Consider the following 26,626-nt stretch of genomic DNA (forward strand, 5'->3'; position numbering starts at 1 on the left):
TTCACTGTTGGCTTACTGGCTTTCCTCCTTCTTTGTCTCACTCTCCTTCTCGCTCACTTATGGGCCCTGAGAAACAGTCCCCTGAACCCAGTTCTGTGTCTCTATTTCTTTAGAGGAATTCAGTCCAAGAGAGTGTTTAACTCCAAAACACCTTTGGGTTGCAAGAGTACCTTAAAAATTGAAGTCCAGATAATCATTACAAAGCTAAATTATTCCTAAGTTAGAGCTAGTCTGAGAATTATGTTCCATAGCTGACACCCAGCATCTTTACCTTGATCATAGTTAAAGCAAATAATCTAGTAATACGTGACCCTAAAGAAGTACCATGATTTTCATGGCAACTAAAGCCAAAGAGAATCCCTGGTCTCCCTCTCTGGCCTCTGCCCTATACCTGTCTTGTACAAGTCTGACCAACTGGTAAGGCAGCTACTCGTTTAGATTGGGGTTGGCAAACGGCAGCCCGAGGGCCAAATCTAGCTCTGTCTGTGTTTGTAAATAATATTTTGTTGCCCTGCCCATTTGTTTACATACTGGCTGTCGCTGCTTTAATGCTACACTGATAGAACTAAATAGTTGCAAGGGAAACCAGATATTTACTCCATAGCCCATTACAGAAAAGGGATTCCTACCCCTGGTCTAAATCACTGGTTGCCATATTTGTAAATTCTCAACAGCAAAATTTCAACACAAACAAAAAGTAGAGATTGACAAAAGTTCACCAGCAACACTTTACGAGTAAGGACAAAAATGCCATCTATGTATTACTAACTTCATTTCACGAATGGTAGCACATTTCATTTCTGCACGATAGAGAGGCCACTCCATCTGAACAAAGAATCCTCTATCCCAAGAGAGGGTGGTGGTAGACAAGCCCAGAACAACACTGCCTATTTTTTTTTTAATATGGAACGCTTCACGAATTTGCGTGTCATCCTTGAGCAGGGGCCATGCTAATCTTCTCTGTATCATTCCAATTTTAGTATATGTGCTGCCGAAGCGAGCACAACACTGCCTATCCTTCTATGCCATTTGAACATTTTTCCATAGTACTACCACTATGCAAAACTACCATATTTATTTTTCTTGTTTACTGTCTTTCTCTGTTATGAGAACACAAACTCCATGAGGGCAGGCAATCTTGCCTTTCTTAATCACTACTGGCTCCCCCAGTGCTGAGCACTGTGCTTGAGATATTTTTCTCCCAGTAAGTACTTCTCCTCCCCAGTAAATATTTGTTAAATGAATTAGTTCACCAAATAGGAAATGCACAAATGAGCAGGGGCACTGAGTGGCAGGATGGTACAAAGAGCGGTGAGGAGCCTGTTGAAGGAGTGTCCATCCACCAGAACGGGCTCTGGAGGGCAAAGGCTGTGCTCTGGCTGCTCTGTGGCCAGTATGGAAAATGGAGCTGGGTACACAGTAAGCACTCAACATGTGTTTGCTGAATCAATGGCAACCCTCACTAAAGGCACTTAAAAGGAAAAAACACTGGTCTGGTAAGACAAAATAAACTTCAAGTTAGATTCAATCCAATTGCCACACAGTATAGATCCATGTGTCTCTATATACCTACAGGCTGTCTATTTCTTGTTTTCTTTTTGCTTGGGGAAAACATTACAAAGACTAGCTTGTGGCTTGCAGGAAGCACTGGCTTAGGCAACAGGTTTCTTAGCACCTCTGGGGAAGAATGCCATCCAACTGAAGGACTTGGTGGCCAGCGGGAAACTGCCAGAGACTGTGTCTGCATGGTTGAAGCTGCAGGTGAGCCACACCCAGGCATCTGTGGGCCATTCTCACTGGGATGTTATGGTGGGGGAACCATGCAGCTTAGGTGGGTTGTTCAGCCCTGGTCAAAAGCCAGGACGTGTAGACAAAGAACACAAATGATCCTTGGCTAACCCAGTCCTGAATGCTGCAATCAGTAACCCAGACAGGAAGTCCAGGGCCCAGGCCTACTTTGAGACACAAGGAACTCAAAAAACAGGTCATCCCAGGTAGCTATGTTGATGTTAAGGGAGCTAGAGAACAAAATAGACAAAGGAAAAGTTTTTACATACAAGTGGGAAAGGAATATTTATACACAAGTGCAACACAGAGGAAATTAAACACGCGCAGGAATAAAAATGCCTGGATCCAAACCCTGGTCCCAGTTCTTAGCGACCGTGTGGCTTTGAGCAAGAGACTTCACCACTCAGAACTTCTCATCATATATAAAATTGAGAATAAGAGTCACCTACCTCTAAGGGTTGCAGGAAGGATTCCAGATAACATGGGTAACGAGTGCATAGCAGCTACAGTAAATTGTGGTTATATGGAGATACTTTAAATAACAAGAATAATAAGTACTCATGGCACTGGAGCGTGCACACACACACACACACACACACACTGCCCTGATAAAGCCTCCTGGGAATAGCTGCTGGGCAGATTCATTAAGAAGATGAGATGCCACCAGATCAGATGATTTTATGAGGCATGAATTCCAAGGGGAACAATATTGCGGGACCTACCAATATAGGAATGGCAAATCCTCCCTAGGGAGCAAACTTTATTTTTTTTAATGTCCACGCATTAAAATACACAGTCATTTTCCCCATTAAGTTAGTCACATCCTGAAAACCAAGGCCCCATAACACCTCAGACCATAAACTTCCTTGGAGCACAGGGTGAAAAGCAACACAACCAACATTTCTTAAGCATAGAATGACATCATTAGCATACACTTATTTAATTCTCACAAAATTCCTGCAGGGCAGGCATAGTCATTCCTTTTTTTAGTTGTTTTAATACAGGGGAAAACAGAAAAGGAGGGAAATGAAGTCACTTATCTGAAGCAACACAGCATGTAAATGGCTGGGCCAGGACGCAAGCTCACTTCGAAAGGGCTGGGAGGTCTCCCTAACACCCCGAAGCAGTCCAAGATACCAGCAGCTCTGGGTCTAGGCAGCCCCAGGCTCTAATTCTGCTCCAGTGCATTTCCTGGTTGGGGCCTGCACTGTTGTGTTCACCTCTTGGTTCCCAGATTTGTAGCATTCTTTGTACTTGGTAGGTATTAACTTTTAAGGGAAGAAGGAAATAAAGATGGAAGAAAGACGAAGGCAGGCAGATGAAAGGAAGCAAAGGAGGGCACAGTGGCCTCTCCTCCCTTCAATCTATTTCAGCCTCTACTGTTTCCTGTTGTAATAATTACCAAGTTTGAAATTATTTCCACTACTTACTTGTTTTTATCTTCTGTTCCCACAAGACTGTAAGCTCCATGAGACAGGGATTAAGTTCATCTCCTTTACCTCTGAATTCCCGACATGCCCCAATAAATACTTGCTGAGTGAAGACATGGGCCTCAGCTGGACTTGCCCACGCACAGACCCAGGTGCAAATCCCAGCTCAGCACTTGTTATTCTGTGATCTTGGGCCAGTTCCTTAAAGGCACCAGTTCCTTCAACTGTTAAAAGGACAGTAACTGTACAGACCTCACCTTCTGAGGATAAAGTACCTAAGTGAGTGCCTGGCATACAGCACTCACTCAATATCTTTATTGAGGAAAGCAGGAAGAAAAGAATGGAAAGACAGCAGGAAAAGAAGATAGACACGTTCAGAATCAATACTGCCACAGAACACAATAATCCTTCTTACTGCAAAAATATGCAGACCTGCAAGAAGCAGAGGTACACCCTCTGTTTCTCACACATCAAGCTTCATTCAGTGGCTGAGTCAAACTTATTAAATATTTTTACAGGGACCAATTAGACAGCTGTAGAATCCTGGCCGAAGGACCTGTTTCCTTTTAAGTGATAATTATCTTGATAATCGGCATGCATCTTTGCAGCAAATTAGACTTCCCTGCATTCTGACATCTTTTTACCCATTTGAACCTCACAGTATTCTGGTCCATTTTACAGATGAAAGCATTGAAGCTTAGATCACACCGTAAGTGAGGGGTGAGCAAGAAACAGGATCCGAGTCCATGGTGCGCTGGGGCCACTTAGTATCAGGTAGCAAGAGCCCATTGTTAGATTTTTAGGAATCTCTCAGGTTAGTAGATTCCAATTGCCCATGATGGGAGTATTTACACCACAGAAATTGGCAAGCACTGCAAACTACCTGGTTGTGTCTTGGTTGGGGTTTTGCTTTTTGGCTTGGGTGTTTCCTTAGAGCAGACCAGTTTTTAAACATTTACTACTATTACCGCTGCCTGGCACCAAGTTGAATATTCTCCTACTACCCCAGAAACATAAGTCACCAAGGCTACACCCAACATGCTAAAACAGAGGCTTGTTAGCACTTGCAGAGTGATTGCTGAGAGTGGCAGATCATTATTTGCTTCACGTAAGAAATATTTCCAGTGCTGCTGATTGAATGTTCAAGGAACGATTAAAGGGATTGGCAATGTTTCTCTCCAATATCTTGTGCATGAAAAGTCTCAGAGATTGGTTAATTATAGAGGCTTCACATCAGTCACTCTATTCAAGGGCATTTTTAGGAATCTCTCAGGCCCCTACGATGCCCATCCCAGTTGCAAGCATGGACTGGATCTGCTGGCAATACTGTAATGTGAGTCTTAGGTGCCTCTCCCAGGAACCTTCTGCAGCCAGTCCTGTTTATAATGTCAAACACCTGGTCTCCTTGCTTGACTCTTTCTACCAATTGAAAGAGTCAGAACTCAAGCAGGCATCCTTAAGCCTTCCCTGGCCCTGGCCCTGCCATCTCCATACCCAGCCACCATCAAGGCCTGTCAAGTTCTCGGCCTAAATGTCTCTTGGATTACCTGAATAGGATACAGCTATGTATCAGCCCATTCTCGCATTGCTATGAAGAACCACCTGAGACTGGGTAATTTATAAAGACAAGAGGTTTAACTGGTTTGAGGTTCTGCATGCTGTGCAGGAAGTATGGCCGCAAAGACCTCAGGAAACTTATAATCATGGCAGAAGGAGGCAGGTCTTCATACAGCAAGCAGGAGAGAGAGGGAGGGCAAAGGGGGAAGTGCTAGACACTTTCAAATAACCAGATCTCGTGAGAACTCACTCTCTATCACGAGAACAGCAAGAGGAAATCTGCCCTCATGATCTAATCACCTCCCACTCGGCTTCACCTCCAACATTAGGGAAAACAATTTGACATGAGATGTGGGTGGGGACACAGACCCAAACCACATCATTCCGTTTCTCTCATCTGCCCTATCTGCACCGTCATTCCTGAATCCAGCTTTCCATGATTTCAGGCCTAGGCTGGCCTTTCTTTTCCATTCTTACCCAGCCACAACCCATTTGCTACTTGTAGCCAGAATGCAAATCTGATCGTGTCACTCTATACCTTTCCCTCATTACCTTCAGTGGCTGCCACTCGCTCTGAGAAAAACACCAATATCCTTGCAGTGGCTGACAAGGCCCCATTGGCTCTGGCACCTCTGGGCCACACTTCACACCACCGCCTGGGCTGTGGCATGCTTCCCCTCAATAGAGGCTTCACCCAGACTGTGTCTTCTGCTAGAATGCCTTTCCCCACCCATGCCCTCTATTGTGCCTTTGTCTGTAAACCCTACTCCTCCTCCAGATTTGAGCTCAAGCATCAGGTTGTCAGGGAAGCTGCCCAGATCCTTCATCTGCATCTGAAGACTTTCTTATATTCATTCATTCATCTGTTCGTTCATGTTTGCTGAGTGTCTGTTGTGTTTTAGGCACTGTTCTAAGCCTTGGAAGTATAGAAGTGAACAAATTAAACCACAGCATGTGCCACAACGGAGCTTATAGTCTAGTGGAGGACAAAGACAAAGAACACCTAGGCAAAATATGTAGAATGGTGTGACCTCACATAGCTGGGTTTCCTTCCCTCATCGTGGTTGTCTCTATCTTAAATTATTCATTAATTGCTATTGAGCCTTCCTGCCAAGCTCTGAGCCCCAAGAGAGCAGACACTCACTCTGCCTTATTAGTAGCTATGTCCTGAACACACGAGTGGTGCTTGGAACATAGTAGGTCCTTCACAGAGATCAGAGATGTTTATTGGAGTCATTTGGTCTCAGGTGAATCTCCCTGAAGTTAAGTTGCTTGAGTGTTTGGAGCCTGTGAGGAAAAATCCCTAATGGCTGAATCTCTGAGACCCCCATCCTTTGAGAAGACTCCCTGACGGCCTCTTTGGCTGTAACTTTAAGTTAATGAAGAGTCAAGCAACTTCTTCTCTAAGGGACTAAATAGTAAATATTTTCAGCTTTGAGGGCCAGACTGTCTCAACTCTGCTGTTATAGCACAAAAGCAGCCATCAACAATTATATAAACGAACAGGTGTGCCTATAATCCAATAAAACTATTTATAAAACCAGGCTGCAGGCAGGAACTGGCTCACGGGCCATCATTTGCAACCCCTGAGTTAGATGATCCCAGATGCCCGACAGTTGAGGAGAAGTACTCCCGTCAGTCTCAGTCAGCCTCGATTTGCTAGCAGCGTCCAGCAACTTTCCGCAGGCCCTACATCAATCAGTCCACAGGGAGACGATCACAGAGGCTCAAGCTTCAGGCATTTGCAGCCACCACCTTCTTGCAGCGCACAACACAGGAAAGTGGTTCCCTGCCACTTTGGAGGAAAGAGACATAGGCCTGAAGGCCCCGTAAGGCAAGGATGGAGGCTGCCACGTTCCTTCCTTCCATTCCCCGGGCTCCCCCAGAGGTTGAGCTCATTTCCGGCCCTGCCCATGCATGTGGCAGGGCTGTTGAAAGCTAAGCAGCTGCTGCCGTCCGCCCCAGCCCAGCCTGCGTTCAGCTGGGAGACACAGGGTCTTTGTGCCTCTGCAGCAGATCGGATGACGCTCATTGGTGTCTTTGAAATGAGACATGACATGTCAAAACATGTCTATTTCTAATGTTAATTTTCAAGAATTTGACTTCTGTTGGCAACTGCCATGGCAGAAGAGAAACAATCACTTTTTTTTTAATATGCGTATAGTCATATTTACCCTGATCTTTGGGGTCTGTAGCTATGGAAAACACAAATCATCTAAGGCTCACCTGCTGGTTTGGGATGAGGCAGACAGATTAGTCTTGTATTTACAGAGCCAGAGAGCATTAATTGTAGCATTAACGCTGTGTGTAGAGTGGCCATGGGAGTTAACTGTTAAAACAAATATAAAAACATCACACAAGCTCCAGGACCGTGCTAGGTGTGACAGTGTCCTGCGTATAAGAGTACACTAGGTGACAAAGCCGCAGATGCATCTTTATCTTGAAGTTACAAAGTTACCGCTGGATATGACAGCAGTGCTCCCGAAGGCCCTGGCAAGTCTATGTACAATAAGTTATTGTGATGTTCTGAGTATGTCTATACTGTGGGGGAGCAACACTCCTGGAATGATGAGGCCCGGGTGTCACTGTTCTCCAAGGACAGCCATGCTCTTGGTAGAACACTACGCAGAGCAGGGGTCCCCAACCCCCAAGCCAGTACCAGTCCATGGTCTGTTAGAAACCAGGCCACACAGCAGGAGGTGAGTGGCCCATGAGCAAGCAGAAGCTTCATCTGTAATTATAATGGGTCACCATCACTCGCATTACTGCCTGAGCTCCGCCGCCTGTCAGATCGTGGCATTGGATTCTCATAGGAGTCAGAACCCTATTGTCAACTGCACGTGCATGGCATCTAGGGTGCACACTCCTTAGGAGAATCTAATGCCTGATGATCTGTCACTGTCTCTCATCACCCCCAGTGATGAGAGACCACCTAGTGGCAGAGAAACAAGCTCAGGGCTCCCACTGATTCTACATTATAGTGAGTTGTAGAATTATTTCATTATCTAATTCAATGTAACAATATAGAAATTAAATGCAATAATAAATGTAATGTGTTCGAATCATTCCAAAACCATCCCCCTACCTCCAGTCCATGGAAACACTGTCTTCCATGAAACTGGTCCCTGGTGCCAGAAAGGTTGGGAACTGCTGACAGAGAGGGTCGGTGGGCATATATATTATTTCAGGGTTTCAGAGTCCCTTGGCTGCAGGTACATGATGATGTTTTGTACCAATGCACTGCTCTGCCAGGGCTCGCACTGACTGAGAGTTGCAGTGTGTCACTTCTGTGCAAGACTCTTACACCTGAAGCAATGATCTGGGTGCTATGTCGCTCTGGGTGCCTGTCCAACGGCACTGCCAGTAATGTGCTCAGGGAGGGGGTGCAGTCTCCTAGGTCATGCTGTTCCAAAGCACACATCAACAGAATTCAATCACAGGGAATGAGAAGAGACCAGTCCCTCCCTTTTCAAATAGTCCATCACTGAAAATTAACTGCATCAATTTGATCAAACCTCAACATTTGTGAAAGCAGAGTTTCCAAACTCAAAAAGCCCTAGAGGCAAGCAGGCAAGAGTAGTGAGCACGAAAGGCTGGGTAGTAGAGAGTGGTGGGGATTGTGGCAAGCTGCCGAGGCACATCCTACCTAAAGAGGGTAGCAGTGACTCAGTCCCGTCAAGTACGCCCAGGTGGAAGAGTGGATCTAGGGCTGTCTGACCTTCTGACTTTTTCAGAAATGCTAGAAACTTGGATTGCTTTTTTTACTAATGTACAATCGTCAAAACATTTGAGCCAAACCACGTGCATCTATGGCTTACTTTCACCTGTGGCTGCTACTTGGCAACGTCTGCCCAGAAGCCAGAGTTGCAGGGTTGAGATAGATGAGTTTCTCTACCACCAAGCAGATGTCTTGAGGTTTAACCTGCTAAGCTAGAGCGTGACCCATTCACCTCCACAGACCCTGGCTCAGTCGGCACTTACTTGGAAATGTCCTTTGTTCTCCTCTCCTGCCTTCCCCTTAGCTATCTCTCAGCAGAGAGAGATGACTTTCTACCCTAACCCCAGAATAAGGCTATGGCTGAATGGCTACTGCAAGAGCGAGAGGTCCTACAGCTCAGCCATTGTCTGTGCAGCCTGCTCCTGCCTGGGGAGCCAGGCCTGGGATCCCAGGCGGCTGCAGAAGAAACAGGCTGTGAGGAATTATATTGGCAGCATCCTTCAGGAGGGTCAGATTCCCACAGGTACGTAGGCATCTTGCCGACCGCTAAATAGAAACAATGCCAAAACCACTGGTCAAGTGGTTTGATTCTGCCCAACTGGTTATTGTAATTGGCTGATAGGCAGATATTTCCCTCTCCCTTTCAATGGGTGTTGGAAAGTGAGTAGACCTAGCTCAGGAATCACCCTTCTAGTGGTTATGTAAGGGGAAGGTTATCTCCTTCCACAGGCAGAACTGTTTCTGCCTTTTGGCTGCCTGAAGAATGCAATCAAGTTCAACGAAAGTCAAGTGCCAGGAAATTTCAGAACTTTCTCACATTCCATATTGCATTGTCTACAAAGGTCTTTGAAATGTTCCCTGCTCCAATACTCAGAGGAGATACAGAATTGAAGAATGAATTAGAACAGAACCAACTACAATAGGGGAAAAAAGAAGAAATCAAGCAAGCAAGAAGAAATCTAGCGAGAAAGCAACAGAAGAGAAAAAAAAAAGAAAAAGAGGAGAAGGAAGGAAGGGAAAGAAAGCGAGTAGGATTTCTTATTTGGAGGTGCTTGTGGGAAATAATGGGGCATAAGGAGAATAGTTACGTTTTGATAGAATTGCTACATTGAAGTTCTTTAAAATATGAGCTGTAGATTCAGAATTTTGTAATGCTGTGGATGGAGCCCTCTTCTGGAGAAATTTTTCAACAGGTATTACAATAAGATCAAAACGCACAGAGATATACACACTCAGACATGCACATAGAAACACTGTTGACTACTTAGATGATATGACTGTCATGCAGGTGTAAATTAAATCCATAGTTTGTCCTTTTCCTTACCTTACACTAAACATGAATTAACTAGACTCCCCAAGCAACTGTATTTTTGGAAGGAAATAAGGATGTTTTCAAGAACCTAGCTATACTTTAACTTAAACATTGAACTTCAGATTGAGGCTCAATTTACACATCTAGGTGCTGATACTTTTAGATAATGCAGTTATAGGGTACGTCGGTTTGTTGAGCAATTTCACTGTAACACATATAGGAAACTTCTGGAAGGAAATAGATTTTACTTAATAGAAAACCCAAGGGCTAAAAATAGAAAAGGGGAGAAGGGAGGAAGGCAGAGTAGAAGAGATTAGCTAAAATGACTGTTGGGGCTTTTAGTACAGACTGTGGAATTTCACAAATTCCAGATTACTTACTCAACTCACGCAGTTTATTAAACCTGTTTTGGGACTTGCTAAAAAAGAATATTCAGACAGGTGAACTGTATCACTGCCTCCTTTCACTATGTATTCCATTCCATTTCACTACTACTCTGAAAATCTTACAGGCTGTCACGTGTTGACCTTAAGTGGCAGGGGGCAGCACTCTCTTCAACCCTGTGTCTCTTTCCTTATCCAAAAGGTTCCGCAAATAAACACAGTTCTTAAAACATAACACACAAATTTGCAGGAGCATTACAAGACACTGACTCTCATTTAAAATGCTGAAAATCAAGATTCTGACTCCAAGGGAGAACTCCTCACTTTATAACGAAATCTCATAATTCCGTGGAACATTTTTAGTCACTTCCAAGTGACTGCCCTCCAAACCTGAACTACTCCCTAAATTCCTAATTCTTGGGGGATTACTCACTCATTGTTAGAACTTTTGGTTAGCTGTAAGTGCTACCCAAATAGGGAGGAGAATCATATTTACCACGGAATTTCTAGCTCATTTCTTTCTTGATTTGTTTCACACTCATTATTTATCGTAGCCAAATTCCAGAGGCCACTTCTGGGACAGACTTTCCCAAAACACCCTAGGGGATAGGAGAGGTGACTGTTCAACTGTGCCAGCTTCCAGTCATTGTTGCTTAGAATTCCTCGCCTCCTACCAAAATGCCTAAACAGCAACCAAGCCAATAAGCTTACAGAGATTGATGGCTTCCAAAGTCGGACCCAATGCATTACAGCTGCAGTGGAAAAAAACATACAGGCTTGCCTGAACACCACCAGGGCTGAGTGACTAATTTGCTTTATTACACTGTTTTTCCCTTTCTTCTGTTTTCTCTCTGCCCCAGGAAAGTTTTGTTTTTGCTTGACAACTCAAAGCCTCCAAGATGTTCCCCACTTTTTTCTATGGCTCACAGAGCTCTGCCCTTGAACTTCTCGCTGGTTAACTGGATTGCATCAAAATGATTTTTCTGGGAGGTACTATTGTTACCAGGATATCAATTACTATCCTAATGTGGACTTTTGCTCTGATACGCATAACGATTTAAATTAGAAATAAGCCTCTTAGGGCAATCATTTCAATTCACAGCAAAATCTCTGCTTCCTTCTTCTAAATAAATAGAGTGAGTCTTCAGAAGCCACATGTGCCAACCTGGCCCTGGGTGAGGAGACATATCAGTTCATTTGCAAAAAGAACCATGTGGAGAGTCCCTAGTGCATCAAGATCGATCTTGGGGCCCTGTCATGTGGTCTATCTTGCTCTAAAGGAGGCATAACTTTGGGCAAGCCCTGGAATCGGAACTGAAAAACCTGCCAAGAGAGAAAAAGTACTGTGAAGTTCTGTACAAGGCAATGGGAGGTGCTCTCAGACACCAATGCTCCCAGGGCAGCATGCGTTGCATAGAATATCCTGTTGAATGCAATCCTATCCTCACAGCAGTCCTAGGAAGGCAGCAGATTATTTTACAGTGGAGAACTTGGAAGCTCAAAGAGGTTAAACAACTTGCCCCGGGTGGTACCACTAGCAGATGGCAGGAAGGATCTGAATCCTTTTAGTCTGAGGCATGCTCCAAACTGCATTGCTAAATTGGGATATATGTACACATATACAGCCTTAGGGGTCGTTCCGGTACAGGACATCTGGGAAACTGGTTCACAGCCAGGCTTCGTATTCCATGGCAAGACTCCAGGCTGTAAGGACCCCAAGATAATCCACTCGCAATGCCTGGTAGAAAAGGAGCTATAACTGGGCAGCCCTCAATGGGGACTGTATATACAAGGAATAAAGAAGTCAGAAGCATGGGAGCAGGCTCAGCAGCCCAGCCAGGCACGATAATCTCCTCCTCCATCACTCATCACTACATTTCTGAGATGTTGGCCCATTTTCAAAGTCTAACCCCAACATTGCTCCAGCAGTGGTCTCACATTAGAAGGCTGCACCAATGTCCCCGTCCCAGACAGTCCCCACCTAGGGCCCCAACCCTCACCCAGGAACTCACACAGGAGCCTCTATCCCTGGCCCCGGAACCCAACATTAGCACCCCGAGGTACTCCCTGTCTCTTTCCCTCCTCTCTGCCTGGCCTTGCCCTGCCCTGGCTCCTATCCACCCACTTGCAGGCTGCCAGCTCACTCCGAGTCCCAAAGCCTGCCTGGGAGGCGATGGAGGACTGGGTCGGGGTACTCTCCGAAACCACAGGCCCCGGAGCAGTGCTGGGCGTGCCCCGCAGCCGCCAGCACCCCAGGCTTGGCTTCAGAGCCCTGCTTTCCTGCGATCAAACTTCCCGAGATCTCCAAGACGCATCGGGGATTGCAGGCGGACCGCGTCTCCCTCGCCCCTTCTCCGGGTTGGCGGGCCCTTCCTTCGCGCCGAAGCTCTCCGAGGGTTAACAGGCAGCTGCAGCCCGGGTGGGCAAGGCTTGAACTTTTCTCTGCGCTCCGCTCCCGCCCAGGGAAGGTAGCAGAGGCGGCAGCCGGGATCAGGCCGGAGCTCCAGCTGGCTGGACAATAGGGGTGCGGGGGGCTGGGGCCTGAGCCCTGGCGGGGGACGCGCTCCGGCCCTTTCGAGCCCGGGGTTTGCGAGCAAAAGGACCCCGATGCGGGTGCGGCCAGCGCCGGCGCCTTTGAGCGACAGCAGCAGCCGGGCTGCGGCTCTTTGCTGCCCCGAGGCGCCTTCCAGCGCGCGGCCGGGCTGTGCCAGGGGGCCCGGGCCACCCGGGAAGTCGGCGGTGCCTGCTCGGCCTCTCCAGCCCCTCAGCCCCGCAGCCCGCAATTCGGACCCAAGCAGCGCTTCCGCCGCTGGGCGTTGGGCTGGGGGAAACCGCGGCTCACTGGAGTCGCCTCCAACTGAGTCTCTCTCCAATGCACGGAGCCTCCGGAGGAGGGAACCAAAGTTACCCCACTTGATGTGGGCGAGAATGTCGCCCCTGCTAGCAAAAAAGGTCTAGGAGCTCTCTCCTCCTCCCGTGAACGTACACACACACACACACACACACACACACACACACACGCCGGAGTGGGAGCCGGTGGGGGCGGAAGGGGGTGCCCAGGATCTCTGGGCTCAGAATGACCTCCCTTCCGAGCCCCGATCTGTCTTTGCAGCGGCGACCAGAGGCCCCGACCCCGCGAAAGCCCCCTCACCCTGCCTGTGCCTGGCGATCCGAATGCAGAAACGGGGCGCGGAGCGCGCCCGGCAGCCCCTCTTCCCTACCTGGGACAGGAGGACGCACAGAACGAGCGGAGTTCTCGGCTGCATTTTGTCCGACTAGAAGCGCCCGGCGGCGTTTTCATTCATGCACGCGGCTGCACTGAGCATATTTTCCGTGGGAGCCAGGCTTTGAGGAGAGGCTCTGCCTCGCCAGCCAGCCAACTTCCCAAATAGATCAGCAGCAGCATCACGAAAGCATTGGGTAGAGGCTGATGACCAGGACCAATGGCTTTACAAGACGGATTCCTTCATAACGCTCCCTCGTTTTGCATGGCAGATACGAGGTGAACACCTCGCGAGGAGCGAGCCCCGCGGAGGTGGGAGCCCGTTTGCTTCTTTGGACTGCTGGGGCCCAGCCTCACAAATCACGCTGGGCAATGCCAGCGAATTCCACTTTTCCAGAGAATGGAATTGCACGGGGGACTGGTGGCCACTTCCAGCCTAGTGCAAAAAGATTCTCTTTATTAAAATGTTAATAAGATCCACTTTATTTCCAATAAATCAAATAAAATGACCCCAGCAGTTCCAGCCCTTTCTACGCCTGGCAAGCCTTGGCAGTGGATTTTCTTTTTCTTTTTTTTTCCTTTTCTTCCCCCACCATTGTGGCTCAAGTCATAATGGTGTTTGGTGTTTTCCTGCCATGTCACAAATCACAAAGAGGACAGATCAATTCTAGCTTGCAGAAAAAAATTCCATCAAGGGGCAATAGATTTTATTAACCGCTCAGGTGAGAGTCTGACTAGCCACCTACTCCACAAATGTGCATCTGGCACCAAAGCTGGGATCTGGATTGGAGGAAACTTCTTTTTTCTATGTAGATGTTACCTTTCAGAAGCTCTGAACTACCCCCAGGTACTCAGAACAGCAGTAGTCACTGCTTAAGAGATTTTATACATGGGGTACTATGAGGGTAACAGGGACATCTAGGTCTGCCTTCCCTGGTAGGAATCTAAGAATATACAGAGAAGACCTTACTTCATCATTTCCATGCAGCCTTCCTTTAAAAAGAATTTAAGGTGTTTTACAATAAAGGACATTTGTGCAATAGAATTTATGAACCAAAATAGAAAATCTGGGCCAGAAGAAAAAGTTCAGCAAACCAAAATGACAAACCCGAATTCTAATGTGTTTGCTCTGATTTGGATTTGAGCTCCCTGATAGCCAAAGCAATAAGAGAAGCGTAAGTTACATAGTTTTGTTGTAGAAACATGTATACAATGTATTTCAGCATCACTTTCCATGGGGCTGCATACTGGAATAAACGCATTATGTAACAGGTAATACAGCAGGACACTGAGTGATGGACCATGCCAAGATCCAGTGGACTGGGATGTATTTCCAGCATCTGGCACAGGGCCTGGAACATGGAGACAGAAATTAGTGTGTGTTAAAGGAAGAGATGGCTAGACTTCGCCAAGATGCAGCAGAAGGTGGGGAGGCGCAAGGAGTCTGGAGCCACATTATCTAGGCACAGCCCCCACATCTGCCCCTTACTTGTAAGTTACTCGAACTGTCTCCATTTGTTCGCAGGTGAAATGAAAATACAAATTGTACAGAACTCATAAGGTTGTGGTAAGGATTAAGTGAAGACACATCCGCTGAATAAATATAAAGTGATGTGCTTTTTAAGATCCTTCATTTGTTGCTATTTGGTCACAAGGTCATCTCCTGTGGTCCCAAGGTCATTGATAAAGATGCAGTAACATCTGAGGCTTGGCTGCCATAGCCAGCACTGGCCCAACAGATGGCAATGTTGGCAAAACAACCCCCAGATAAAACTGGGAAAGGTGAATCTTGCTGCTTCACCCACTCATTTCCTTGCCTAAAGAGGACCATCCAGCCCTGAGCCTCTGACTAATATGGTTTGACAGATGATGTTGCAGATCATGACACTTTGGAACCCCTGTGTGGAGATCTATCCTCACATTTCCCACAGGTGGGAGTAAACCAGAGAACTCTAGAGTCAAACAGGCTTCAAATCAAGGCATCCTGAAATATCCAGACTTTTCTCCATTCCAGGGAAAGTGCCATCTTGTCATTCAGGGCCAGATGAACTGAGACTATGGCTTAGTGACACAGTGATAGGGAAAGAGAGCAGAGGACAGCTTGGGAGGTGATAAAATACAATGAGGCGCTAGACTGCAGAAGATGGGGATCTAGCCAGGTTTCCATCTGCAGCAGCTCAGTCAAGAGAAGCAGTCCCTCAGAGAAGGGAATGTCCAAGGCTGCCTTCTAAGGACAATTTCACAGTTCTGCTGGCCTTCTGTGGTCTTCCCATCCCCTGTCCTTAGTGCTGCTTACCAAATATTTCCAGTTTTCTCCCCTTTTGGGATCATGGTAGGATTGTACTCGCTGGCCCCCATGTTGCTGGGGTGAGGCAGTGTGAGTACATCCAGCCCATGAGCCATGTGAAAAGTGTCATGTCCCTTCAACACTGGAACATTTACTTTCCAGTGTCAGATTGATTAGTTTCCCTGGATGTGCTTTTTGCCCCAGTACTTACCCAAAGAGGGGGAAAATCTTGGATGAGTTAGCTTGGTTTGGCCAAGGACAATTCTCTGGTTTGTCCTCAAATTCATGAACCATATATAAAAGGAGGCTATTGGCAGTATGACTAATAATGAGAGGTTGTGATGCTCAGGCCATGAAAGACCTCATGACTCTGATGTTACCAATAAAGGTGGATATCATCCGGTCAAAATCCTGCTGACTCTGGCCCCTGCAAAGTCCTGCTTAGGCATTTGCTAAGGTCCTGGGCTTTTGTCCTGGGCTGTTCTACTGGCAGGCAGAGTGGTTCCAGTAAACCTCGCCTGATTCCAAGTGGGTGTGCCCAACAAGCCAGTCTTTATTCCTTCCTTGCCTCAGTCCCTACAGATTGGCTTTCCAGGAATGAGAGAAGTTGATTTCTGGAGTCTTCTTAAGCACTGAGGCTCACTTCCGTAATCCCATGAGGTTCCAAACATGCTGAGCCTACTAAGGTGGGAAAAGATTTGTCAGAAAGATAAGACCTGAATTGAGATCTTCAGATTCTACTTATATGAAGAAAGTCTCTTTTGTACCCTAAGACTCAGTTTGTCATCAATAAAATGGAAATCATAACATAATAGCACTCCCAGGACTGTTGTAAATATTGATGTTTCTCTTCCCCTCTATCAATCTATTCCTCTCAACTTTCAGAAAACCTGTATTTTACCAAAGAATGAGAGAACGTATTTTGTCCAATGACGATGGAAGAAAAAATTATTTCATTTTAATGATAAGAAGCTTCTGAAGAAGAAATCCATTCTTGTTTGTTTTGCTTTGCTTTTTATTTAGTTGCCTATTAGGGCTATTTTGGCTGATGAATTGATTGATGTGGCAAATAAATACTAAAGTTGATTCCTAGGTATCCCCACTTCACCACCCACCTGTATCATCTACCGACCAAGCCCCAGATGCTGCAGCATCTGTGGGCTCCTCGAGAAGCTGTGTTCGCCTTTAGACACATTCGAGGTTCACACCCCTTTTCCAGAGGCATCAGCCTAGCTTTGGCACTGAGGGAATAATCCAACAGCCAGCAGCTGCCTCCTGTGGGTGCCAAGGGTTGAGCTTGTTTCCTGTCCTTGGCTGATGCTGATGAAGACATTCCAGAGTGGGTGGTTCTGACTGTGTGAGTGTGTGCATGTTCCCCTGTGTATGTGTACAAGCGCATGGGTGTGTGTGTGTAGAGGGAGGGGGTGACCAGCATGCAGTCTAGCAGAGACAATGTATTCAAAATTTGTTATGCTTTCAATGTGCTGCTATGATGAAGCATTTGTATAGAGCAGCGTTAATCCAGCTAGGAACCCTTTTGCAACAACACAGCACTTAGGCGCGCCTGGGGACCTAGATAACGGGGATCCACATGCATGCAGGGAAGCCCATATCATACAGCACTGCAACATACCTTAATGCTAACAGCTCACTCCCTACAATGGGAACACCTGCTAAAAATAACCAAGATTATGACAATACACCATCCTGTAAGTCTACCTGGCTACCAAAATGCTGACCACAAGTAGCATTCCTGATCACTCTTAAGCCACAAACACTGCTTTGTGTTTCTTCACGGCCCTCTATGTTACTTGACCTTCTGCTACACACTGTGGCTTACGTTATCATCTCAATTCTTCACTCCAACCTGCATGTCTGCCCTTTGCCCCTTGGCTTTGGGTTTAGCCATGCAACTTCTGTGACTAATGAAATGAAGCAGAAGGGATGGAGTGCCAGTTATAAGCCCAGGTCCTAGGAAACCCTCTGTGTTTTAGCTTGCTCTCGCAAGCACTGCTACTGATACCTCGAAAAGAGCATTTGTGGGCTATCCCGCTGGTCCTAGGAGGAAAGATGAGCCCCTCATGGACCCACAGATGTTTGAACAAGCTCAGCAGAATCTGCCCAGCTCAGCTGATCGGCAGGTATTTGACCTAAAAATAAACAATTGCTTTAAATTTGAGGTGGTTTATTTGTAGCAATAACTAATGAGTGATTACATCTGTTGGCTTGTTGTCTGTCTCTTCCTCTGGAATATAACTTCATTTCTGTATATTTTGCTGTTCAGGGCTGAGCTTCGGGAGCATGGCAGGTGCTTAGAAGACTTGCTGTGAGGGGGTGAATTAAGTGGCTTTTGTGTTGCAAAATGTGTGATGCTGACAGGCTCATCACATGTGATGCAAGGTCTTCTCACAATAGTCTAGACCAGAACAAGACACGGTGAAGAACATGTGTAAGCATGTCAGTGTCTAAAGAGCTTTTGTGGAGGAGACATAGGGTGTGACATCCTTCTAAATTTCCTCAATGTAGGTACAGTCCACACATCTAAGAATAAGACAAAACATCCTCCTTCATCTTTTTAGGTTCTGCCCTAATACAGCGTCCTCTGTGAATATGTTTAATACAAGCATGACCTCCACACTCGCAAAGGAGATGAAACCAGGAGTGACTTTTAGGCCATCTCAGTTTTTGGCCCAATTATCTTTAGGACCTCAGTCCCTCATGAGCAGCAAAACTGGACATTCAGACACCAATTTTTATCTTGTGAATAAGCAGCAGTTAAAACCCCCCTCTAGGTGTCTCCCTTACCCAAAATTAGTGGCTGGGGTTATTTTTACACAGAGAATCATCTCAGAGCCAGCTGAGAAAGGCAATGTGTTTAAAGTATGGACCAAGACCAGCAGCATAAGCATCACCTGGGAACTTGTGAGCAATGAAAATTCCCAGGTATGTCAGGACCCTAGATCTACTGGTTTGGAAATGCTGGGGTGGAGTCTAGCACTCTGTGTTTTACAAGCCCTTGGAATATATACTTTGAAAACTAATGCTCCAGAGAGTTTGCCACTACTCATTCACAAATATTTATTTATTCATTCAAAAAAATGTCTCTAAAGTACCTATTCCATATTAGCCCCTGAGTTAAGCAACAAGGAAATAAAGTATAAGGCATGGTATGTATGCTTAAGAAAATGTGACTAATTGATCTCGAACTTCTGACCTCAGGTGATCCGCCCACTTCAGCCTTCCAAAGTGCTGGGATTATAGGCATGAGCCACCATGCCTAGATGAAAATGTGACAAATCAGGAGAAATTCTGTTATCATGTGCTACACGGGGTACCAGAATATAGTCAAGGTTGCCAGAGCTATGGAGGATCAAGAAGTGTTTAAGAAGAGACGAGGGTGCCAGGTGCAGTGGCTCACACCTATAATCCCCACATGTTGGGAGGCTGAGGCGGGTGGATCACTTGAGTCCAGAAGTTCAGGACCAGCCTGGGCAATATGGTAAAACCCCTATCTCTACAAAAAATACAAAACGTGGCTGTAAGTGGTGGTGCATGCCTGTGGTCCCAGCTATTCAGGAGGCTGAGGTGGGAGGATCATTTGAGTCTGGAAGGTAGAGGTTGCAGTGAACCAAGATTGTGCAACTGCACTCCAGCCTGGGTGACAGAGTGAGACCCTGTCTGAAGGAAAAAAAAAAAAAAAGAAGTAAGATACAAGGGATTCACTACTAGTTTCCATTATGTGTCAAAAACCATCATGGGTCTCCACTTGGCAGATGTTGTATTTTTCATATCCATTGATGAGAAAAGAAATAACTGTAGAAGAAAGTTCATAATTCAACCCTTCCTTCTAGAAGAATTTGAAGTTTATTCTTTACAGTCTCATCTAGGTAAAGGTCTAAAATGACAGTGTCTATCTTTGTGTCAGGGGGTATTATTTATTCACTTGATAAGCAATGCTTATTGTGTATTTAGATGAGATTTCTTACGAGGACCTCAGGGTCCTGAAGTCCCAATCTGCCCGTCTCTGGTCCCCAAGTCAGGAATCACTGAGCCGGAACAAAGGGAAAGTGAAGAAATAAAGACATTTGTGGAAGTGGTTGGTGACCAGAGGGCTGACATAAGACAAGGCTGGGCAGTTTAGGGGTTCAGATAAGAACCAGCTTAAACATCAACCTTGGGAGACTCAACTTTATCCCACAGGCAAGAGGGAATCATTTAAACTGCCTAAACAGAGATTTCATATCTAATTTACAGTTTAGTTAGATCATTCCAGCCACATTGGAAGATGGATTGAATTGAGGGCCAGAATCGAGGAAGAGAGACTTCTTAGCAGACGACTGCACACAACATATAAAAGGCAAAGAGAGCAAGAACTCTTTTTATCAGGTTCCTAAGTAGTGAGTGGTACAGGAATATGACATGGACATCTCTCCTGCTGCCACACACAGTGTCTGGCACATAACATGAGCCTATGCAATAGCACATGAATCAAAACATACTTATGAATATGGTAGATTTGCTTTGAGCCCTCTTTTTATTTTTGAGATGGAGGTTTGCTCTTGTTGCCCAGGCTGGAGTGCAATGGCGCAATCTCGGCTCACTGAAACCTCCGCCTCCCAGGTTCAAGAGATTCTCCTGCCTCAGCCTTCTGAGTAGCTGGGATTACAAGCATGCACCACCATGTCTGGCTAATTTTTCGTATATTTTTAGTAGAGATGGGGTTTCTCTATGTTGGTCAAGCTGGTCTAGAACTCCCAACCTCAGGGGATTCACCTGCCTCAGCCTCCCAAAGTGGTGGGATTACAGGTAAGAGCCATCGTGCTTGGCCAGAGCCCTAATTCTTCACCTCCACCTGGATCTAATTCTTGCTTCATCAAAGGTGGAATGAATATACTCCACTTTGACTTTGGGCTTGTCCATTTGGTTTGCAGTGGTGAACAGAACAAGGCGGAGGTGGCAGTGTGCACTTCTAAGCATAGGTCTTAAGGGCCCTTTGTTCTCTCATGCCACTGTCATTTCCATGAAAGGAACACTCCCTGGATGCCCAGCTGGTCCAAGAAAGATGAGAAACATGTGAAGCTGAGACAATCCATCCCATCTCAGCTCTGCAGTGAGAAGCAGATTGGCCCAGTCTAGATCAGATCTGCCAACCCCTAGCTAATCCAGTGGAATAAATCTTTACTGTCATATGACACAGAGATTGCTGTGATTATTTGTTTTATCCAGAAACAGCTAACTTATACCTGAATGAACTCCCTTCTTGGGACTATGTGTAGCTAGGGAATGGGCAAAAAGCTGAATATTTAAATCTAGCATAGATATTTACATGGGTACGGCAAACATTTAATGTCTATCACGAATCCAATTCCATAATTCCTTGACTCACCACCCTCTCCTTCCATCCATCTAATCCAAGCTGACTGTCCCCTTGCAAATTCCATTTCCTTCTTCAACATTTACTGCAAAGCTACTGAATCTCTCTGGTTGTTTTTCTTATCCCAACATAATTGTAAGGCCAGCTCTTAACAATTACTTGAGAAAATGTATTTACAATGCAATGCAGATTGGTGAATGTTTGCATTGGATAAATTTATTTACAATGTAATCCAAATCTGCCAATTCCTCTAGTTGATAAAATTGTGCTGCTCCTATAAAATGCAACCCATCCGGTTAATGGTTTCTATGGTCTTTTATGAATAGACCAAGGTCAGGGCCCCATAATGAGTTGGGGAAAGTTAATCGGTGGAGGCAAGTTAAGCACAGAAAACTACAATTTAATGATTCTGAATGTGTGACAGCTGTCAAAATTTAACCAAATGAGAGCCAGAAAAGGCAAATCTTAAGACTCTGTTGTTTTTTTAATCTGAGCTTCTGTGGATTTGAAATGACTGGTGTGCAATTTCCATTAGGTCAGGGATGATGTCTGTCCCTCTCTCTCAGATATTCATTGCCTGCACATTGCCTGGCACTGAGCAGACATTTAATAGACAGGAGTGGGATGCGTCAGTAAGAGAGTGCAAGTGCATCACCGCGTTCCTCCTAGCTCTGCAAGTCTGCTGTTTCTAATACTTATATTTACTGCAGAAAAACGAAATATCCAACAGTACATATCTTATACTTCAGCATCCATCTCCCAGAGCAGTGGTTCTCCAAGTGCAGTCCTATTATGCATTCCCATTCAGTCCCAGTGTTCCAAATGGAAATGGAAATTGTCTACGCTGGTCCTGTTTCCAATGCATAAAAGTTGAAAGTGAGTATGTTGACTCATTAAGTTCTTTCTTAGTGTATGATAGAAAGCGGGAGCTCGTCCCAGCCCACGAGGGCTTACACAGCTCTCTCCTGCCTCTCTGTCCAGATTCATTCCATTTCCACTTCCCCCTTGCTCATTGCACTCTGCTCTTCTCTTGGCTCTTAAATCTGTTGAGCTCTTCCCCATCCCTGTGCACATTCCAGTCACTTCATCTGGAATATTCTTTTTTCCCCCAACTTGTAGGTCATTTTCATCCTCCCAGAATTTGTTTTGATGTCCCCTCTTCAGAAGAGGCACTGACTCTCTCCAGTTATCCTCCATTGGCTCATGTCCTCGTTGTTTCCTTCATGACACTTTCTATCATTTGTCACCATTTTATTTATTATTAGCTTTTTATGTGTGTTTCCCTTACTAGAATATAAGATCCATGAAGGCAACTAAATATCTCTTAATTTATTATTGGACTTCAGTACTTAGAACCATACCTGCTTCATGATAAGCACTTAATAATATATTTCTTAAGAAATAAACGAACAGGTGATCTTACAGCCAATGAGAGTGGAAGGGCCAGTGACTCTCTAAACACATTAATCTTATCAGGAATATCAAGCGGTCCAACACTTGATGATGACAGGACACTGCCAAGGAACCACTGTGCAAAAATATAGCCAGGAGTAAGCATGCACATTTAGAAAGCTCATGTTACATACACCATAAGACCAAAGGCTCAGGGGTCCTGCAGGCAAGCCAAATAGATCACAACCTATTCTCTTTGCCAAGACAAAACTCTTGTGGGCCGTGGGACATGCCCTAGGTGGACTGAGGATGCCATTGTCCCAAGATAAATCTGGAGAGACTGAGATGAACCAGGGCGCACCTGAGCAAGACATGGTAGAGTATTTTCAACACTATTTTCTCTTACTTGACAGGTCAGGAATTCATCTAAAGCCTTTTCAGAATGCCAGGTTCTTGTTGGTATAATCAATCTATTGATTCATGTTTTGTCCCCAGGGAGGCTCTGATGATCAGAGAGCATCAAGAGAGAAGACAAAGAATTCTCGTTGCTTGTCATGGAGCCTCTGGGTGAAGAGACAGCTCTTGGCATATTCCCACAAGATGCCTATAGCCCAGTTATTATTCTTTGGGGGTTAAATGGTTATTTATTCTAGAACTTATTTCAGTGCTCTTGGCTAACACTGCCTTGGATGCCCATAAATTGTTCCTCTCTTAACAAAAAAAAGCAGACGATGACAACACTTTCTTCATTCCTTCATTCATTCATTCAGCAACTGTTTTGGTAAGAAGCAGCAAGATATAATTTAAAACGAAGAAGAAGTAGTAGTACATTTCTGGAATCAAGCTAAGTTATTGGTTTGTAGTTGACAGTCTCCACAAACTCCTCAGCCTGATTTCCATATTGTTGCCAGGGCAATTTTTAATTTAACCAATAAATATCAAGTGTCTACTATGATCCACGCATTATTTTACTCAGCAGTTAATAACAGCCATTTGTCCATGGTCTTTGTCCACCGTCTTTGTGGTATCAATGTACAACCTTCAGTGGCCTCCCATTGCTCTTAGGTTAAAGTCCAAATTGTTAACTTGGCATTTGATTCCATGCATAAAGATCCTATACAGCTGTTTGTCTATCTCAATCTTCCACAACAAAGCTCAGGTACCAGCCATAGAGAACATCTCCCATCGACCCCACCTCTTGTGAGGCTACTGCATTTTCCTTAGGATCTTTGCACATGTTGCTTCCTTGGAATTACCTGTATCACCTTTCTCCTGTGCAGGGCTAGGTCCAGTGTGTGGGCCACAGCTCATCATTAAGGACTACCCCCAGTGCCACCTCCTCCAGGAAGTTGCTCTGGATCTACCCAGGCTGGGTTAAATGAACTTAGAACATGTTATTGTTCATTTACTGGAGTTCACTGCACCAAGAGCTGCCTGAGGTAAAGAACCAAGTCCGATTCTCATCTGCATCCTCAGTAAGTCCAGTAGCAAGCACATGTAGGACTTCAAAATAACATCTATGCGTTAATAAATGCACTCATGAAAAGTAATCATGAGAGCTGTGACATTTATTAAGTGTGAGGCACTTTTCCAAGGGCTTTTCTCATTGAATCAAGCCCCATATGAAATATGATTATGTCCTTTTACTCATGACCAGGGATAGGCAAACCTGCCCTGGGGTGAAGAAACCTGTGGCGGAGAGAAGCAAGCATTGACCTGGGAGTCAGAGCACCTAGATCCTGAGCCTGTCTCTGAGGCTTATTTTTGCTGCAATGAAAACAGATCACTGTTCCTAAAGACTTGGTTTCCTTTCTTGCTAATAAGCACAGCCTTTGGAGTCCAACAGCCTAGGTTTCAATTCTACGCTGTCACTTACTAGAGCCAGAGTCGGGTGGGTTACTTAACTCACCACTGTTGAGCACTTGCCATCTGCCAATTACTGTGTGCCACATGGTGGGAGTAACTACAGAAATAATAACAAACATTAACTGAGAATTAATTGAGTTGATTATTTCATCTTAAGATTTACTATCATATTACTTTCATTATTTATGTAAAATATCTTCTTTTATTATTTATTATAATAGTTATAATTAACAGCTAACAGTCATTGGTAATGTGGCAGCCACTGTTTTAAGCACTTTTTACATGTCAGATTGTTTATCACTTATGAAAATCTTAAGAGGCCAGTTCTATCACTATTCTCACTTTTAAATGAGTAAACTGAGGCATATAGCTAGCTAGTGGAAAAAGGGCTTGAATCCAGAGCTCCCAGCTCTAGAACACAAACCCTTGACCAGCTTGCCACACTGCCTCTCTTTGTACATTAAGATAAAGATAAACAGGCCAGGCCTCTAGCTTTGTAGAACTGCTAACTCCCTCTGAGTCTCAGATGCCCTTTCCATAAAACAGGCTGGTGACTGTTTCTATATCATAGACTGTTACACAAATGACATGGCTTGTTCACGTAAAACATATATTAGTCTGTGTTATGAGAGGGTTGAATTGGCTATTCTACAGATCCCTTTCAATCCTTCTGTTCTATGGAATCAGTCAGGACTCAAGGGCCTGTGTTACCCAGCAATGTCAGAAGTTCGTATCTTAGGAGAAGAGAATGGTCACCAAGGATTTGGAATCAGTCTCTGGGTGGCAGAACTGGACACCTGCACAGTTTATGGGAACACTCACTGGACCTGTACTTTCTAAGTATTTCAAGTACTGCCAATTTTGTGGAATCTAAGGTAGGGTGTATACAAACAGTGGTAAACTGTCACAAGATAGTGAAATTCTAGCTGATTCCAGGGAGTCATTACCAGGGAATTACAGGCCATGGAATGGAAAATCCAAGTTGTCTAGTCTTACTGAGATCCCTCATCTCTAATCTTATCAATCACTCATTCTGCACCATGGTCAAAAAGGCACGGTAAGCACTCATGTGTCACGAAAGAGGGGATATACCACACAAAGCAATGATGTCGCTAGCAGGTAACTTGACTGGGAATTTTTTTTTTTTTTTTGAGACAGAGGCTCTCTCTGTCTACCAGGCTGGAATGCAGTGGAGCTACCTCGGCTCACTGGCTCACTGCAACAACATCCGTCTCCCAGGTCCAAGCAATTCTCAGCCTCAGCCTCCTGAGTAGATGGGATTACAGATGCCCAACACCATGCCTAGCTAATTTTTGTATTTTTAGTAGAGACAGGGTTTCACCATCTTGGCCAGGCTGGTCATGAACTCTTGACCTCGTGATCCACCCACCTCAGACTCTCTCAAAGTGCTGGGTTATAGGCATAAGACACCACACCCGGCTGACTGGGCACTTTCTTTGTGCTAGGCAGCGACCAGGTATCATGCTCTTCCCTCCTCAAAAAGCAGGTGCTATTATTTTATTTTATGTTTTGAGACAGAGTCTTGCTCTGTCACCCAGGCTGGAGTGCAGTGGCACAATCACGGCTCACTGCAGCCTCAACCTTTTGGGCTTGAACAATCCTCCCATCTCCACCTTCTGAGTACCTGGGACAATAAGTGCATGCCACCACGCCCAGCTAATTTTTGTATTTTTTTGTACAGATAGGGTCTCCTTACGTTACCCAGGCTGGTCCCTTGGGCTTAAGTGATCCTCCTGCCTCAGCCTCCCAAAGTGCTGGGATTACAAGAATGAGCCACCATGCCCCACCTACAATTAATACTATCATGCTACACTGTCACTATGCCCACAATATCTGAAAGATTGGGCAGGCAGTTCACTATCACACAGAGCTGATCAAGAACACAAAGTATATGGAATAGTAACGCACACGTTCTTTTATGTATTCATCCATTCAAACAAACCTTAAAAATTACCGATTTGGTCCAAGCACTGTTCCAGGAAATAGAATGGGGAATACGGTAGTGAACAAAACAAACAAATATCCCAGACGGCAAGTTTTCTGGTGAAACACGGGCAGGAAAAAAAGAACAGTTAGATTTCTACAATTGCTAATGCTTACTCTGCAGTGGGCATAATTCTAAGTATTTTGTGTATACCAGCTCATGGAATCCTAGCCATCCGACAAGGTCAGTTTTATTATTAGGCTCAGTGTGTACAGAGGAGACAATGAGGCACAGAGAGGTTTGATTCTTTGCCCAAGCTCACACAGCTAATAAGGGGCAGAATCAGGATTT

General features: G+C 45.2%; 1 protein-coding gene and 1 non-coding gene across 4 annotated transcripts in view; both read right to left on the reverse strand.

Annotated features, from left to right (window-relative positions):
• The window catches only part of CDH13 (cadherin 13), a 1,266,064-nt gene that overhangs the window by 1,193,004 nt on the left and 46,434 nt on the right, over nt 1-26,626 (reverse strand). Inside the window, exon 1 of one of the 3 annotated variants that reach the window (XM_074404604.1) lies at nt 13,410-13,726. The exons of 1 other annotated variant lie outside the window; for it this stretch is intronic. In XM_074404604.1, coding sequence (XP_074260705.1) covers nt 13,410-13,454 — 45 coding nt within the window. In that variant the 5' untranslated portion in view covers nt 13,455-13,726. Of the gene's footprint in view, nt 1-13,409; nt 13,727-26,626 lie in introns of those variants that run through there. One more of the 3 variants, XM_003938055.4, reaches the window with a different exon arrangement.
• On the reverse strand, nt 898-1,004 carry LOC120361923 (U6 spliceosomal RNA). The gene has a single exon (XR_005577957.1). It is a non-coding gene; the product is annotated as a U6 spliceosomal RNA (small nuclear RNA).

The sequence above is a fragment of the Saimiri boliviensis genome, chromosome 1, assembly GCF_048565385.1.
Source record: "Saimiri boliviensis isolate mSaiBol1 chromosome 1, mSaiBol1.pri, whole genome shotgun sequence".
Classification (NCBI taxonomy): Eukaryota; Metazoa; Chordata; class Mammalia; order Primates; family Cebidae; genus Saimiri; species Saimiri boliviensis.